General features: G+C 43.7%; 2 protein-coding genes across 52 annotated transcripts in view; one reads left to right on the top strand and one right to left on the bottom strand.

The window, feature by feature from the left end:
* LOC120955324 (protein patched) overlaps positions 1 to 8,546 on the top strand; it is a 43,918-nt gene extending 35,372 nt beyond the window's left edge. For both annotated transcript variants that reach the window (XM_049608830.1, XM_040376130.2), the window contains 5 exons: positions 1,083 to 1,633; positions 1,708 to 3,610; positions 4,354 to 4,561; positions 4,632 to 4,903; positions 4,973 to 8,546. In XM_049608830.1, the coding sequence (XP_049464787.1) occupies positions 1,083 to 1,633; positions 1,708 to 3,610; positions 4,354 to 4,561; positions 4,632 to 4,903; positions 4,973 to 5,926 (3,888 nt within the window). In that variant the 3' untranslated portion in view covers positions 5,927 to 8,546. The remainder of the gene's footprint in view (positions 1 to 1,082; positions 1,634 to 1,707; positions 3,611 to 4,353; positions 4,562 to 4,631; positions 4,904 to 4,972) is intronic.
* An 887-nt stretch (positions 8,547 to 9,433) lies between these two features.
* LOC120955320 (dystonin) overlaps positions 9,434 to 17,570 on the bottom strand; it is a 182,120-nt gene continuing 173,983 nt past the window's right edge. For 28 of the 50 annotated variants that reach the window (XM_049608817.1, XM_049608816.1, XM_049608815.1 and 25 more), the window contains 5 exons: positions 15,149 to 15,303; positions 14,759 to 15,055; positions 14,059 to 14,118; positions 13,628 to 13,693; positions 9,434 to 12,514 (listed from right to left, as the gene is read on the bottom strand). In XM_049608817.1, the coding sequence (XP_049464774.1) occupies positions 12,370 to 12,514; positions 13,628 to 13,693; positions 14,059 to 14,118; positions 14,759 to 15,055; positions 15,149 to 15,303 (723 nt within the window). In that variant the 3' untranslated portion in view covers positions 9,434 to 12,369. Of the gene's footprint in view, positions 12,515 to 13,627; positions 13,694 to 14,058; positions 14,119 to 14,758; positions 15,056 to 15,148; positions 15,304 to 15,831; positions 16,008 to 17,570 lie in introns of all 50 variants that reach the window. The other 22 variants (XM_049608825.1, XM_049608821.1, XM_049608819.1 and 19 more) reach the window with 4 other exon arrangements.

The raw sequence follows: 17,570 nt of genomic DNA on the forward strand, positions 1-17,570 counted from the left end.
CTTAGAGAAGGTTTTAAAGGTTTGCTTCACTAAGGAGAGAGAAAGAGAGAAAAAAGGTGATTCGTTGGGTGGTCACAAACAAAATCGTAACACAATACGCCTCCCCGCAATTCTACCTGCTGGAGGTGAGCCTGCCGAGAGACTTGTGGTTCGACTTTATGAAAGCTGTTGGGGGAGAATTGAAAGAAGATGATCCTCGTGATCTTCCATCACTTTTAAGCCTCTACCAATGTCCAGGACAGGACAGAAGGTGTTTTTGTGGTAACCCTGGTCCTGGTCGTTGTTGAGTCTTGGTGGGTCGTTTGTTGGGAAACTTGATACCCGTTACCCTTTCAGGAAGACGTAAGAAGACGGTGGACGGTCAGCAGTTGTGCTGTTGGACGGTATGATTTTCCAGTCGAGTAACCAAAATCACGGTACGGCGGCAGTTGCAACATGAAACCGTCGCAGGAGTTTACCTCTTCGCAAGACGGTTTAACCTTTACAATGGGAAACCTCTCCAGGGCTACTCTGCGGTGGCATATGATCATCGTGATCATCATCAGCGTAGTAGTAGTAAGCGTCATGTGCGGTAGTTCAGTTTTAACGCTCAATTACACTTCTCGCTTGAGTGTGTGCCTGGTGAAGAAGTCAATTAACCTGCACGACCGAGGCGCCCTTCAATCGGGTGTCCCCATGGGAAGGTGTTGAGTTGTGGGGCTTCTGGTTAAGTGGAATTAGAAGTGGTCTGTGAGAAGATACCATATGACCTTAGGTCCTCTTCACCAATTCTAAGCGAGTCTTTGAGAAGATCTTTTAATTTCAACATTATAAAACTTTATTTTAAAGCTTCTGGTTAAGTGGAATTAACTTCTTGTTTAGTTCTGTGAGAAGATACCATAGGACCTTAGGTCCTCTTCACCAATTCTAAGCGAGTCTTTGAGAAGATCTTTTAATTTCAACATTATAAAACTTTATTCTAAAGCTTCTGGTTTAGTGGTCGTTGAGTCTTTGTCTTCTGAAAGTCTTTGAGAAGATCTTTTCATTTCAACATTCTAAAACATTATTCTAAATCCGGCACTTTCTGCTTCTATTTCCAACAGGGTAAAGCACGGGGGAGAAGGTCCTCAGTGTACATGCGCTCCCTCTTCCAGTCCTATCTCTACAACCTCGGCTGTTCGATACAGAAGCACGCCGGTAAGGTCCTATTCGTGGCGATACTGGTACTCAGCACGTTCTGCGTCGGGCTGAAATCCGCTACGGTCCACTCGAAAGTGCATCAGCTCTGGATACAGGAAGGTGGTTCGCTCGAGCATGAGCTAGCCTACACGCAGAAATCGCTCGGCGAGATGGACTCCTCCACGCACCAGCTGCTAATCCAAACGCCCAAAGATATGGACGCCTCGATACTGCACCCGAACGCGCTACTGACGCACCTGGACGTGGTGAAGAAAGCGATCTCGGTGACGGTGCACATGTACGACATCACGTGGAGCCTCAAGGACATGTGCTACTCACCCAGCATACCGAGCTTCGATACGCACTTTATCGAGCAGATCTTCGAGAACATCATACCGTGCGCGATCATCACGCCGCTGGACTGTTTCTGGGAGGGCAGCAAGCTGCTGGGGCCAAAGTATCCCGTCCATATACCGTAAGTTTTGAACTCAATCTAGCTGTGTTTTTGAGTTATTAATTTCTTTTTTCTTTTTGTGGCTTGCATTCTAGTGGCCAAACGAACAAAGTGCAGTGGACCTCGCTCAACCCCCAGACGCTGCTGAAGGACATCAAGGCGCAGAACTACCAGTTCCCGTTCGAAACGCTCGAGCAGTACATGAAGCGGGCCGGCATCAGCACCGGCTACACGGAGAAACCCTGCCTCAACCCGAAAGACAAGCAGTGCCCCGATACGGCACCGAACAAAAAGTCGGGCCAGGTACCGGACATTGGCGCAAGCCTTACCGGCGGTTGCTATGGCTTTGCCGCCAAGTATATGCACTGGCCGGAAGAGCTCGTCGTTGGTGGTGCGGTACGCAACCGCACGCACCATCTCCGGTCGGCGAAAGCGCTGCAGACGGTCATTCAGCTGATGGGCGAACGGGAACTGTACGACTACTGGAACAATCACTACAAGGTGCACCACATTGGGTGGAACCCGGACAAGGCGGCCGAGGTGCTGAACGCTTGGCAGAAGAAGTTTTCCGCCGAGGTGAACAAAATCATGCAGACGGAGGTGAAACCGCTGTCGTACTATGGGGTGTACGCGTTTTCGTCGGCGACGTTGGACGATATACTGGGGAAACACTCTAACCCGAACCCGATCAGCCTTGGGATTGGTATTGCGATTATTTTGCTTTATACGGCTTGTACGTTGTTGCGCTGGAAGGATGGCATCAATGGGCAGAGTGGAGTCGGTGTGGCCGGTGTGCTGCTGATCACGGTAACGACAGCGGCCGGGCTGGGCTTCTGTGCGCTGCTGGGGATCGCTTTCAATGCCGCCACGACGCAGGTCATTCCGTTTCTCGCGCTCGGGCTCGGCGTTGATCACATCTTTGTGCTGACGCATGCGTACGCGGAGCGCGATACGAGCGAACAGACGGGCCAGGTGCTGAAGAAGGCAGGGCTGAGCGTACTGTTTGCCGGGGCGTCGACGGCAGGATCGTTCTTTGCGGCCACCCTCATCCCGGTGCCGGCACTGCGCGTCTTCTGCTTCCAGGGCGCGATCCTGACGGTGTTCAACCTGGCCGCCGTGCTGCTCGTGTTCCCGGCAATGATTTCGCTCGACCTGCGCCGACGACGGTCTGGGCGGGCGGATGTGCTTTGCTGCTGCCTGCCAGCGCTCCCGAGCACCACGCACGACCTCAACACGCAGCGCAGCTACCATTATCATCAGCAACCGCAACAGCCACAGCAGCAGCAACAGCCGCAAAACAACATCGAAGCGCAACGCCACGAGGAAGAGACACTGATCGAGTGTCAGTCGAAATCGTGCCTCAGCTTCTCGCTGTCCCGATTTGCGATCAAACACTACGCTCCGTTCATTACGCGCAGCTCGGTGAAGGTGTTCGGGATGCTGCTACTATCCGGCATCCTTGGTGTCTCCCTATTCGCCTCCATGAAGCTCCCGGACGGGCTCGAGCTCACAGACCTCGTGCCGCAAAACACGAACGAGCACCGGTTCCTAAGCGTGCAGGGCAAGCTGTTCGGCTTCTACAGCATGTTTGCCGTCACGCAGGGCGATTTTGAGTATCCGAACAATCAGAAGCTGCTGCACGAGTACCACGAAGCGTTCGTGCGCGTTTCGCACGTGATCAAGAACGATAACGGGGGGCTGCCGGACTTTTGGTTGAGCTTGTTCCGCGATTGGTTGGTGAATTTGCAGCGTGCGTTTGATCGGGACTATCGGGAGGGACGGATCACGCAGGAACGGTGGTACTCGAACGCGAGCAACGATGCGATCCTGGCGTACAAGCTGCTGGTCCAGACGGGGCACGTGGACAACCCGATCGACAAGAGTTTGGTGACGCAGGTGCGGCTGGTCGACTCGGAGGGTGTGATCAATCCGGAAGCGTTCTACAACTACCTGTCCGCGTGGGCCTGGAACGATGTGCTCGCTTACGGTGCTTCGCAGGTGAGTTTGAGAGAGAGAGAGAGGAGCATTAGTTGTAGAGATGGGATAAATGAAGATGTCGTTGGAATCGATTCCGGATAGCTCAGAAGTTTTTTGAAATCGATTCCGGATAGTAGGTTCGGAATCGAATCGCGAATCGGAATCGGTCCCAGAATTGGTTCCGGAATCGAAATAGGTTCCGGAATCGAGATCGGGTACAGAATCGAAATCGGCTTCGGAAATGGTTTCGGAATCGGAATCGGGTCCGGAATCGGAAGCGGAATCGGAATCAGATCCGGATCCGGAATCAGAATCGGAATTAGATCCCGAATCGGAATCGTTTCCGGAATCAGAATCCGGTTCGTAATTGGAATCGAATCCGGAATCGGAATCGGGTTCGTATTCGGAATTTGGTTCGGAATCGGAATCGGGTCCGGAATTGGCTTTTGAATTGAGTTCGGGTCCGGAATCGGATTCGGCTTCGGAAATGGTTCCGGATTCGGAAGCGGATTCGGAGTCGGATCCGAAATCAGAATCGGAATCTGATCCCTAATCGGAATCGTTTCCGATCCGTAATTGGAATCGAGTCCGGAATCGGAATCGGGTTTGGAATCGAATCCGGAATCCAGCATCGGAATCGGCTCTGGGATTGAATCCAAACACGAAACCAGAATCGGGTTGGTCCGATTCCGAGCTCCCACAACTAATTAGTTGAAATGTTGGAGACGTTATTAATTTTACTTTATTTTTTCCTTCTCCCCCAGGGTAACTTACGACCGGAGCCACGGGAATGGTTTCACACACCGTCCGACTTTGAGCTGAAAATCCCGAAAAGCGCACCGCTCACCTATACCCAGCTGCCGTTCTATCTGCACGGGCTGAGCGATACGGCCGACATCAAGACGATGATCAGCCAGATACGCGAACTGTGCTCCCGGTTTGAGTCGCGCGGACTGCCCAACTATCCTTCAGGTGAGCTCTCCCTCGAAGCCGCTGCTTCCTTTGAACGCATTTTAACCTCCTTTCTGTGTTACTCCCGTAGGCATTCCATTCATTTTCTGGGAGCAGTACATGAACCTACGGCCGGGGCTGCTGAAAGCGATCGGCTGCGCCCTGCTGGCGGTGTTTGTGTTCGTCTCGCTGCTGCTCCTGTCCGGCTGGGCCGCGCTGCTAATCGTGCTGAACGTGCTGATGATGCAAATTCAGCTGCTCGGTGTGATGATCCTGCTCGGCATCAAGCTGTCGGCCATACCGGCGGTCATACTGATCGCCAGCATTGGGCTGGGCGTCGGCATCACCGTACATGTGGCGCTGGTGAGTAACTAAAATTGTTTTTTTATTTTCAATTTCACATTCTAACATTCCTATTTTTGTCCCCAACAGGGCTTTATCACCTCGATCGGCAATCGGGACCGGCGGGTAAAGCTCGCCCTCGAGCACTGCTTCGCCCCGATCGTGCACGGCGTCATCACGTCCGCACTGGCCATCTTTATGCTGTCCACCTCCTCGTTCGAGTTCGTCGTGCGCCACTTCTTCTGGCTACTGCTGTCCGCCGTCCTGATCGGTGCCGTCAACGGGCTGTTCTTCTTCCCCATCCTGCTCAGCCTGGTGGGCCCGGGCGCGGAAATCATCCCGCTGCAGTACGCGAACCGCATTTCCACACCGTCGCCACCGCCGAAGCGCATCAACAAGCTGTCGAGCGGTAAGCCGATCGTGCTGAACAACAAACGATCGTCCTGCTCGCGCAGCTGCACCAAGCCGCATCACCACCACAAGCACAACAATGTAAATCTGAGCAACGAGCCGTCGCTGACGACGATTACCGAGGAGCCACAGTCGTGGAAGAGTTCCGCCTCGTCCATACCGTCGATACACGAGAAAACGACCGGCGGATCATCGATGGGCCATCATAGATCACTGTCCGGGATGGTGGGTGGTGGTGGCGGCGGTATCGGTGGTGTTACCGTTGGTCCACCTCCTTCCTCGGGCACTTCGCTCGGCGGGGCCGGTGGTGGTGTGGGCATGATGGGCGATGGTAATCTGAACGGTGTCGGGGGTGTTTACAGCCATCCCCATGCGCACCACTACCACCATCACCATCATCAGCAGGCGCCGGAGCTGCAGAGCATTGTGCTGCAGCCGGAGGTGACGGTCGAGACGCACCACCACGGGGGGGACCACCAGAACACGAAGGTGACGGCGACGGCCAACATCAAGGTGGAGCTGGTGACGCCCGGCCGGGCAGCAAGGATGATGCATACGACGGCGAGCAGTAGTAGCGGCAGCACGGGTAGCAGTAGCTCGACGAGCAGTAGCACGGGCAGTGCCAGCAGCTAACCACTCGCTCTCGCTCTTTGATAGACTGTGAAGCGAAGGAGGAGAAGAAGTAAGACGACGATGAAGCGGGTCCTGCAGGTTATTAACACCAACGAATACTAATCCTTAGGTTTTGTAAGTTTTGGAGCGTGTAGAAAATAGTAATAATGTTAATGCTTAAAAATAGTTACGGCAGCACGAAGTAAGAAAACTAGACCAATCTCTACCAATCGAACGAACCAATTCAAACATTAAATTAACGAAACAAAACAAAAACGAACCACTAATCAACTTTAGTGCGTTTCGTTGTACGTGTAGGCATCATATACTGGAACACCGATAAGGAAATTACTGTTTTGTTTTTGTAGTGCGCTTTTCATCTATTATTATCGCCATCCCATCGCCTTGTCTTTCCCACAATCATCATGCCAAACCGCCCTTCCCAATGTGTATGTGTAAATAACGCGTTAAGAGGTGTGTTCTTTTTGCTGTTTTAAAAGTTTTAAAACAAGCAAAAAAATCATTATTTATTGTGCCCTTTTCCCCAATCCTGCTTTCCCAGCTGATCCCGATTCCCGATTTTTATCTTTTCCGACCGATATTATTGTAACCTCTGAGAGCTAGAAAGTATTATTTTGCATAATGAAGGGTATGGGTGCACTTAAGAAACATTGCTGTTTTGTTGAAGATAATGTTTCTTATTGGGTGTACTCTTTTTTTTAAAGAAGGTATTTTTGTTTGTTAAGAAAAGCATATGCACCGTAACTACTAGAAAGAGAAAGAGAAAGAGAAAGAGAAAGAGAAAGAGAAAGAGAAAGAGAAAGAGAAAGAGAAAGAGAAAGAGAAAGAGAAAGAGAAAGAGAAAGAGAAAGAGAAAGAGAAAGAGAAAGAGAAAGAGAAAGAGAAAGAGGTATATATAATGAAGGAAAAACACACTTAAGAGATTGTAGATCAAACCTGTTTAATAGCTGTTTAAGATCCTTTTATGCAGTTTTGGGGGAAATGGGTCATTTGCCCCCCGACCCAGCTCTGCTTAATGGAGCTGAATCATAGTAGGTTATGAAAACGTTCTTTTCTTTCCCTCGCGCATCTGCTCATGGCTCACTCTGATGTACATTTGGTCTATTTCACTCATCTCCATACACTTTTTTTCTCTTTTTCTTTTTATCTCTCTCTCTCTCTTTCTCCTTGCTCACTATCGCTCACTTACAGGCTCATTTACTCACTCACTATCGTAAGGATGCTGTGTAAATAGTATTCTTGGAGCATTTTTTTTGTTTAGAAGATAGCGAAACAGAAATTTGTGGTGAACAGAAGCTTTGCTTTTTTGTTCTAAACAAAATACAAACACACACACACACAAAAGGGGCTATTAAAAGTGTAATAATTGTAAATTATGCGAAACGCAGGGCAGAGAAAAGCAACGGATGGAGAAGAAAAGCGCCAAGTCAGCATGAAACCAATCAGTACTTAAATGTTTAAAGTAATTCAGCTAAAAGATGTGTTGCGAGGAAGGAGGGAAAGAGAGAGTAGAAGCTAGAAGCGGTAATGCGATTCCTGAACTGAAATGAAGTTTGTGCGCGGGAGGAAAACGATCAAACGAAAACACAGAACAAAGTTTCATACACAACAAAAAAGCGTCCTTTTCACACTCACACACACATACCACCCTTACATTCATGTATACCGCAAAAGTATCAAAGACACAAGCCAAACTGTTAAAAGAAAGAGAGAACAAATCGATGAACGCGTGGAGAGAACGATGGAAAAGTAGAAAATGTCGAGCAAAATATACTCCCAGCGATGGTTTTTAATGTGAAAATGAAAGTGTAGAAGAAGAAGAAGAAGAAAAATAAGTAAAAACAGTAACAAAATGAAAGGAAGAAACAAAAAAAAACACATGCACACACACTGTAAGTAAACACTAACAAGAGAAAACAAAACCCACCTAATTAGAGAGGGAAAAGGGAATTTTGAGATAAGCGAAATGTAAATTAGAGAGAAATTAGAGAGAGAGAGAGAAAGAGAAAAATCTAAAATATTTTATTCTAAAAGATGAAAAGAAGGTAAGCAAAACATAACATAACTAAATTAGAAAGGAAATACTAAATTTAACGGACGGTTACCAGGGCAGAGGTAAGCCTAATGGGCAAAATGGAACAAAAAATAAACAACGAAAATCAAGTGTACCGAACAACAGCATTAATATTTTCTTTGAAACGAACGTGCGTCGTGTGTGCTTTAGGATTTGGATTTTTCTTGTTTTTTTTCGGACTAAAAATTTGGATTGTGTACTGTTTTAATAGATGTAAAAGAAATGGGTTGAAAAAAAGTTTAAACTAAGTAATATGAAAACAGTCAGGAACGCAGAGGTGGTAATAGAAAACCCCACAAAACAAAACGAATGAGTTAACTAGTAAGAAAAACAAAGGTAATGGAAGGAAACTTATTTATTTCGTTATGCAGACTGCTAAAATAGAAACACTACGCGTAACCATATGTTTCTATTTTAATTAAACGATTAGGAACCTCGAACCCGGAGCTATAATAGGACAGGGATATAGGGTAAATGTATAAAACAAAACTGAGTAATGAGAAACGAGAAGAAGAAGAAAACAAACGAGAGAGTCTAGTAGCGTGTACACAACAGAACGAACAAAAAACACACACTGTATTTTATGAAACTACGAGCAAGTAAAATATACAAGACAAAAAGCGGGTATGCATTTAAGTAAAGAAGAGAGAAGAGAATGATGAAAAGAAAAAATCATTGCGAGTGGAAGCAAGAGTTAGAAAGATTAGAGACAAACACTGTATCATAAATGCAAAAAAGCAAAGCGTGTGTAAGCGAACCGTTTTCTTAAATTATATCCTGAGTTGCGTAAGTATGAAGATGAAAAAGAAATAATGAAAAGTAATAAATACACACACAAACGAAATAATCAATCAAACACATTTGTCTCAATTTTTAATGCCAACTGATTATTTGGATTTGAAAGAAATTCGATGCGTGGTGGGCGCTCTCAATTTTGCAGTTTTCGCCCCCTGGGTCGTCGTCGTCGTCGATCGCCGTGCGCCGAGAGCGAATTTCGATTTTAGTACCAGGCGAGCATGCAACGCAGGAGGTTGCACGCCTGCTGCAGCTGCGCCTGTTCCGTATCGATTTTGCAGCTCGAAATGTGGCTTGAACTTTCGACTTTTGTAACAGGCGAGCAGGATTCGCAGGAGGTGCGCACCAGTCGCTCACTGGTCACTGGTACATATAGTCGTCTCTTTCTTTTCGGATTCTAATTGGGATGCTGCGCCCAAATCTAGTAGCTCAGAAATCGGATCGGAAAAAAACAGGGTATAGCAACCGCTGGCAGCTGGTGCACATAGAGCCGTCTCTTTCTCGCCTTTCAAATGCACAGTGCAGCTAGTCGGCAATAGATGGCGCCACTAATGAAATAACGATTGCAACGGTTGTTTTTCTTGCGCAGGGTGATTCAAAATTTCTTTCACAAAACAAAATTAAAAATCAAAACAACCTTTGTTGATTAATAACTGTTGTTTCGTCTTTATTAATTTTTTAGAACAGTTTGTCTTCCTTCTTCCTTCGGTTCACACTCCTTCTTCTTCGGTTTCATCGGTTGCGCCTTTACTTGCAGATAATCTTGTTGCTTTTTGCTCGTTTCTGCTGCATTTGCTTTTTTAAATTAACAAATAGCTTTATTTTTGTATTAAGCGTTGCTTTCTCTACCACGAAGGGTAGCATTTTCGTTTACATTGCTTGTTATGCGCAAAAACACATGGTTTCTAATTGTGGTTTTAAAGCAAAATCGATTTAAAATTGCATTTTGTTTTGTTTTTTGTTTATCTGCAAATAGAAGCCAAACCACCGAGAATGTAAATTACTCGTCCTATGCTCTATCTACTCCACACGTGCAATCGCACACGCATCTCTCGTTCTCGCATCACTCGCACGCACTCTCTCTCGCTATCTATATCGCAATTCCTTAAATTCTGTTATTAATTTGTTACAAATTACAAATAAGCTAGAGTTAATCGTTAATTATTATTTTTTTGCCCCACCCAATGTTGCGGGGGAAAAGTTGTGTTTCTCGCACGTTGTTTTTTTTTGTATAACTTTTTCTGACTTTTTATTAAAAAAGAAACCCCTACTCATCTATAACTGAACAATTGCGCCGTACAGCAAGCAAACAAACAAAAAAAAAACCCTAAGAGATTATCTACGACTCCTTCTTCTTCATGCGCTTTTTTTTGTTGTTTTATTCTTTAATAAATTGTTTTGCTTGTTTTACGTGGTAGTTGTGTTTATATGTATAATAATTACAAATGGGCAAAAGATACGAGCGAGACCCGCCGGGTAGCGTCGGACCGCACCGAGTCTCGCCGTGGTTTTCTCTTGTTTAGTGTCTAGCAGGAATTATTATTGTATTAGCGCAAGAGCTGTGGTCAAAACAACAACACGGAGGGATGTTTAGCAATTAAAAGAAATAATGAAAAAAAAAACACATTAACACATACAAAACTATTAGTTTCAATAAAGCGAATAATAGTGGGCGCGATGGGCCGGCATGTGTGTGTGTGTTTCCCTATTTTACGTTCACTTTGCGTTGCTCACTTGCTCTCTCCTATTCACACCTTCACACTATCACACTATCGTTGTTCATCCTATATTTAAAAAAAAAAACAAACACAATATTCGAACACGATCAATGGGGGGAGCTTATTAAATGGGACTTTTTTTCGTAATAATAAATTCCTGCACTATTATCATTCAAAAAACATCACCCCACACTACCGCACACATCGCGCCACTTCTTCCGTTGCTTTTTCTTAGTAACTAAATGACTTTTTTTTCCTCTTTTTGCTCCCTTTTCGCGCTGTGTTTTAACTTAAAAAGGGGGAGAATAATATTCCATGTGTTGCAAAGAATATGCATTTTAACAAATAAAAAACCCTCCGTCCTACAACTTCTCAAAAAATCGTAAAAAAAAACAACACAAAAATGAACCATTGTTACGCTTTGTAATATGTTTTCCCTCCCAAGCCGCTCTGTGCTGCACTTGCACTTTTGCGTGAAAAGTTGGTAACCACTACACAGAGAGTGTGTGTGTACAGCGCTGCAGTGAGCTTCTGTCCCGCACGGTAGCGGTTTCCCACGAGGATAACACGTTTGGGACAGGAAAAACTGGCGATTTTTTCCAACGTTCCCAAAATGTGCTGTGGTCGTAAAGCTACCGGCGAAAGAAAATCTCACGCACAAAAGTCTTTCTTTTTTATCGCACGAAATACTTTTTTTCCGATTTTCGATGCTATCGTTAATCGGGCAAAGCAAACAAAAAAAAGGAGTAAAGGGTAAAAGCTGGCGATCTTTTACACTTTCCCTTTTTTTTCTTTTTTTTAACAAAAAATCCCACACGACAGGGATGGGATGTGTTTAGAGAATTGAAAAAATAAAAACAAGGAAAACAAATAAAGCAGTCGTTATTATAAACACAAAAGAATGGCAATAAATAAATCCTTTAAAAGTAAACTAAACAAAGAGATAAAAGAAAGTTGTTGAAGAATGAAGAAAGAAACATATGAGTGAAAGTAGAAAAATAAACTACAACAAAAAGAAGATAATAATAATAATAAACAACAAAATGGAAAACAAAGAAAGGCAACCTTTAATTGCAAAGGTTGTGCCCTTTTTCTCCTTCAAGTTCCAAGAATTGTCAGCTTAACCACTACAGAAAAAGGGCAAAACTGGCGATTTTTACCTTTTTTTTTCTGCGCAACTAAACTTTTTTTCAATTCTTTTCCTTAATCGTTCTTGTTCGTTGCTGTTGAACACTTTCTGCATATTCGAGCGTTTTGTTTTTGCAATCTCCTTTTACTCGTGATGTTTCTTTTCGTTTGCGAATACGTTTTTACATCTGTTTCCCTCTCTTTATCATTCTTTGTTTTGTGTTTTTGATAGAAAATATATTCACAAATTTGCTGTTTCCTTTTCCTGCTTGTTACATACACTCTGCTGTAAAATAAAAGGACGCCTACACGCATGTTCACTGGAATTATGGCGCCTAGAAAATGCACTTCATTCTACTTTTTTCCTTCACTTTCTTCCTGCCCTTTCCGGGTTTGTAAAACTTTTTTCTTCACATTTTTCACTGAACAATTCTGTTGTTCCTTCTCCTTGGTTTTTAACGTTTCAAAGCTACAGTTTTTTTGTCTCCACTGTAGTTTGGGGATCCTAAATCCACTACAACCTGCTACTACTATCCCCGTTTACTACTAGCCCGTTCGGTTTCTTCGTTTCTCAATTCTTTTCGATCAGATGTTGTTTCTCGTTTTTCGTGGTTCGTGTTTGTTTTTTGATCTGGGGATAGCGAAACCGTTGGTGGGGGGCTGATGTTGATGATTGTTTTCTTCTTACTTTCCTTTTCTGGCACATACACTAACAGTACGTTCGCTCCTTACAGCCGGAACGGTGCACGCTTTTCGCTCGGCGTCGTGCCCCGGGAGTTGCGACTTTCCGGTCGCGGTGGTGCCGTGCCGGGCTCTACCGAGGTGCGGCGTGGTGTCTGCATGCCGGACGGTGTTGATGCACCGCTCGTTTTTCTATTTTTGGAAATAAAAATATAGTATTAGAAAACAATAGAAAAAAAAACTGGAAAAAACAGCGAAAACCAAACAGAAAACAACACAGCACACAGGAGAGAACAGAAGTACTGGAGAGGAAATAAACGCAAGCAAACGATTGTTAAGTGCAAATAGAGAAGAGATTTGAGGGAATTTAGTAAAAATCCAATAAGAAAAAAACAATGGCAAAAATAGACTTAATAAATGAAGTGCATGGGACAAACAAACTGTTGAAGGAGTTAAATAAAACTGAAAAATGAAACCTATTTTAACTCAATTATGTTAAAAGCATCTTTAGGGTGTCGAATCACACAAAAAAAGGATAAAATACAGTCGTTTCCACCAAATTTTGGCTCTAATTTTGACTTAAGCGCACCTATTTTTGCCTTTAAATCAACTAATTTGGTCGATTGCAGGAATCATGATAAATTTTACAAAGCATTTGAGCAGCGTTATGACAACTGTTATTTGACATTACAAAAACACTACAAAAACTATGTGATTTGATTGTTTTTTTTTGTGCAAAATATAATGAAATTGAAAAATATATAAATTAATTTTTTGCACCTGAAAACACATGCCAAATTATTCAAAATCTAATGTATTACATTAAGATCCAACTTCGCAAAATTGGCATAACAATTGTAATTATTCGTTACTTAACTTAAATTCAATAATTTTGGATCAAAAATGCAACAAATTTTGTCAATAAAATGATTGACTCAGTCAACAATAAATGCCTTAGAAGCAAAAATTGTGACACGCTTTCAAAAATGGATGCCTTAAAGACAAAAATAGATGAAATAGAGCCGATATTTAGTGGCAACGACTGTAAATGAGAAACAACTGCACAGAAAAACAATTTTTAGGGAAAAACAACAACATTATGCTGCATTTCAGTACAAAATTAAGTAAAAGAACACTGGTTTTAAACACATGATAGCTGATTCTAAATGATAGCGACATAGCAACAGTAACACAAATTCAGTGCATTATTTGGCTGGTTCTATGGCATTTTCTAAAAAAAAGCAAGCAAACTAAAGCCAACTAAATCGCACAAATATTGTTATCGGTTTCTTCTTCAAAATTTACCCCGTCGCTGACGAAGAGTTCGATACATTGGAAGTTTGACGGACGGGAATCCGTGAGCGAGGTTGACTACAGTAGTTGTTGCAGTAGAGGTAGCAGTAGTAGTAATAGTAGTAGCGGTAGTGGTGGTAGTAGTAGTAGTAGCAGTTGTTGAGTGTATCATATTGCAAGTGCGTTTATTTTGCATTTAGAGTATAGAGGCGCGCACAGTTACGAGACGTTAGAGGGTTGTTTTTTTTTTTTTTGGTAAAAGAGAAGATAATTAAATAAAATTAATTATTAGCTAGAAAGAAGAACTATCCCCCCGCTTCCTTTGTGCACCCCAGCTATCCTCCATTTGCTCCCATTTTTCCGCCATTGTGGAGGTAAATAGAGAAAGCAATAGATATGCTCCACACACCAAACCCCGTGCAAAACCCCGTCGATATATTTACCTGCTATTTGGTAGTCCTATTAGTGTTGGTATACTGGATGATCGACTCATGCCACCGTTTCTGTTTTATTCATCCACCCACAAGCCGTATAAGTATGTTTTAAGTTGAGGTTAGGTTGGTTGTTGTGTTTTGGTTTGGTGTTGGGGTTTTAAAAAAGGCGATGCAATTATTAATGGTTGCAATAGTAATAATAATAATAATAATAATAATAATATCGAGCACCAATCCGAGCAGATGCATTGATTTTCGTTTTTTTTAGAGCAAGAGTGAATATTATGTTTTGTTTCGCAGAGCGCATTTTAATGTAAGAAAGAGAAAGAGAGAATAAAAAAAATGGTGTTAAATATATTTCTCTCATCCATTACGCAGCTTTTACGTTTGATATTTTTCTACTTCTGCAAGCAATTAAATGAATGGATGCATTACAGGGTTTTACAGGAGTTCTCATAGCTTTGGGACACTTAAGACTCTTTCACACGTGAAATGGCCTTAATGTAATGGGAATTGGACTTCTATTAGTATCCTTGTTAGACAAATCCAATTGATTTCCAATTTCCAATGAGACTGTCTAAGAAGGAAGCCATATGGTCCAATTCACATTACATTAAGTTCATTTCCAATAAGACAGAATTAAGAAAGTGTCCTAAAACTATGGGAACCGCTGGAAAACGCTGTACTTCAATTACTACAATTCGCTTACCTCGTCGGAGCAGGTGAGGCAGCACCGGAAGCCGTTCGCGATGAGACACCGTTCGTGGTGGTGGTGGTGGTTGTGCCCGTGCGACCCGAAACGGATCCGACCGACAGGCGCGATGGCCGCGGTGTCGATGTTTGCGTTAGCCGGCGGGTAGGAATGCGCGATGGCGTTGCATCGTCCGTGCTGTCCAGCGACAGGGTGGACCCGTGCCGGGACGGTGGTTTCGAACCGGCCCGGCTGGCTGGTCGTGAACTAGGGCGTGAGTTGGCCCTCGAACCACCCGGTGTCATCTGAGATCGACTGTAAAAAAAAATTAATCGGAATGCATATATTAGAGGAGAAGAATTCGCATTTACTTTAAAAGCTGCAAAGCAATTGCAGTTGAATAGCTACCTGGCTGGCACTGAAGATTTGCGGCTGGGCGTCTGGAAGCGTCCGGGCGTTCCAATTCCACTTTCGTTATCGCTGAGCGAGTCCGGCGTCGACGCGGACAGTGACGAGCGCGACGGTCGCGACATGGAAATCGACTTTGCCGAACGTTCGCGTACCTAGATTTTTATCATTGGTGTTTTTGGTTTTTTTTTTAATTACATTTACAAGTTGTAAATAAAGAGAAAAAACATGTGAGTAAACGCTTTTCAAAATATTATTTCAAGAGGGGAGTTTATTGAATGGGGATTGATGGCAAAAACAGAAAATGGGGATTTTCCCGTTCAGGCTGGAGGAAGAGTGTTCTGGGGGAGACCCAGGAAAACAAACGCACATACACGAAAAATGCAGTGGCGCCATCTAGCCGTCAGATGTTCTAACTTTATCCAATACACAAACCACAACTAGAACCACTAGATCACTTGTAGCGTGGCTTTTTCTCACACATAGATGGCGCTAGTAAACTAGCGAACGAAACAAAACCCCGTTTCGAAAGGCCATAAATATTTGAGGATGTGAATTAAGGCAGTTTTAAAAGAAAACAATTAAGAGAATGTAAACACACACACACACAAACACGATGCAGCAGCGAACGGGTAGAGACCGCTGGGGACCGCTGGAGAGCAAACGCTTTTTTTTTAACTTACCCAGTGCGTCGACGGATGACAGTGGGGGGCGTGCGGACTGAGCGGAGTGGAACGCGACCCGCCCCGTATAAAGGCGGTACCGCTGGAGGTGACGTGCAGCGGGTAGGTGCAGGGCAGATTGCCCTGCGCCCGCAGCTGCTCAAAGATTGGCATCAGTTCGGCCAAATGTTCATCGGCTGGAAGTGGCGACGTCGGGGGGGAAGAATTGATAATGGTGGGAAAAGGACAAGAAGGCAATTTTACGTCAAAATGCGCGTTACTTCGAAAAATAATACATCCATTCTACCCTATTACTTATTTTCCTTTCATATATGCACGCTCCTTCGGCACAGTTTCCTACAGAGACGGTCTTCGAGATGATGATGCGACTTGTTCTATTCGATATAGGCTCATTCAGTGGGCGAAATTTTAAGTAGAGACGTCAATACTGCCACAACATACACTGTGTACAATGCACTATACTTCTTCTTCGCGACTAGTTGAACTAGTTGACTAGGTTTCACGTGGAAGTGTGTTTCTGTTTATTAACAACCCAACAGTGGCTGGATGAATTAGAGAAGGACTTGCGTGCCCCACGCGGGCAGCAAAAGGTGGTTTGCGCGTGCATTGTATAGCAAAACAGGCAGACGGAGAATGGTTTTTGAATGTAAGAAAACTGTAAGAATTTTAAAACAAACAGTGAAAGCGCCACAAGGACACGGAGGAAAGTTGTTGGCCCACCAGCCGATCCAACGACTTGTTTGAGCAAAGGATGCATATGTATACACGAGCGATGCATTACAATGTATGTATGGTTGTGTGTGTTTGTGTGTGGTTAGAAGTATGTAGCAGCCAAACAGGCGAGCTTTCCCCCCATTTGATTATCGTCGAAAGTACGCCCCCCAAAACCAAGATGGGTTAAATACCCCGATGACAAAAAAAGGAAGAAAAAAAAAACATAAAAACAGGTGCAAAATGTTTTCATACGCGCATATATGAACGATGCATTGACAAACACTGACAAAAGAATAATAGGATGAAAAAAACATGCAAAAATAAAAACAGAAGAGATGAAAAATCACACGCATAACAAAAAAAAATAAAAAAATGGAAAAAGTAAACCATTCATTTTCGCAACAACTTCAAATGCTAAAAGACACATTCAGTAAAACAAAAAGAGAGAAACAACAGTGCACACGAACAGTACAAAACGACAACAGGTAAAGTTGAACCAGAAAATAAAATTGTGCAAAATGTAATAGAGCACGTCAAGGATACGCGGGCTAAAAACATAGGAGATAACGACATGAACCAAACAAAAACAAAAAGGAAATAAATTGATAACACAGCTCAAACAAACTATCGATTTTTGTACACACATATCAAAACATATCTCATACTCAACTACAAACATTCAAAAAGGGATGGTTGTGTAACACCAGCCAGTGGTCACATACGTACCTTTATCAAACCGGAAACAATGGGTTCGAAACGGGCTTGATAATACCGGAAATATGTGGAGGAGTTTTAGGGATGTTTTAGGGGGGAAACATTGTGTTCTAATAACATGGGGAAACAGGGTTTTCATGGAGGAAATGGAGAGAAACGAGGATTCCTATACATCACAACGGGGTCCTAATAAACCATCGAGAGGACATTTTGTTGCAACAATCAACAACAATCGATTATACGTTTGACAATTCATTGAGATGGAGTATAATCTTTAAAAAGGCACTCAAACATTGACACACCAATTGAAA

The sequence above is a fragment of the Anopheles coluzzii genome, chromosome 3 (genome assembly GCF_943734685.1).
Source record: "Anopheles coluzzii chromosome 3, AcolN3, whole genome shotgun sequence".
Lineage (NCBI taxonomy): Eukaryota > Metazoa > Arthropoda > Insecta > Diptera > Culicidae > Anopheles > Anopheles coluzzii.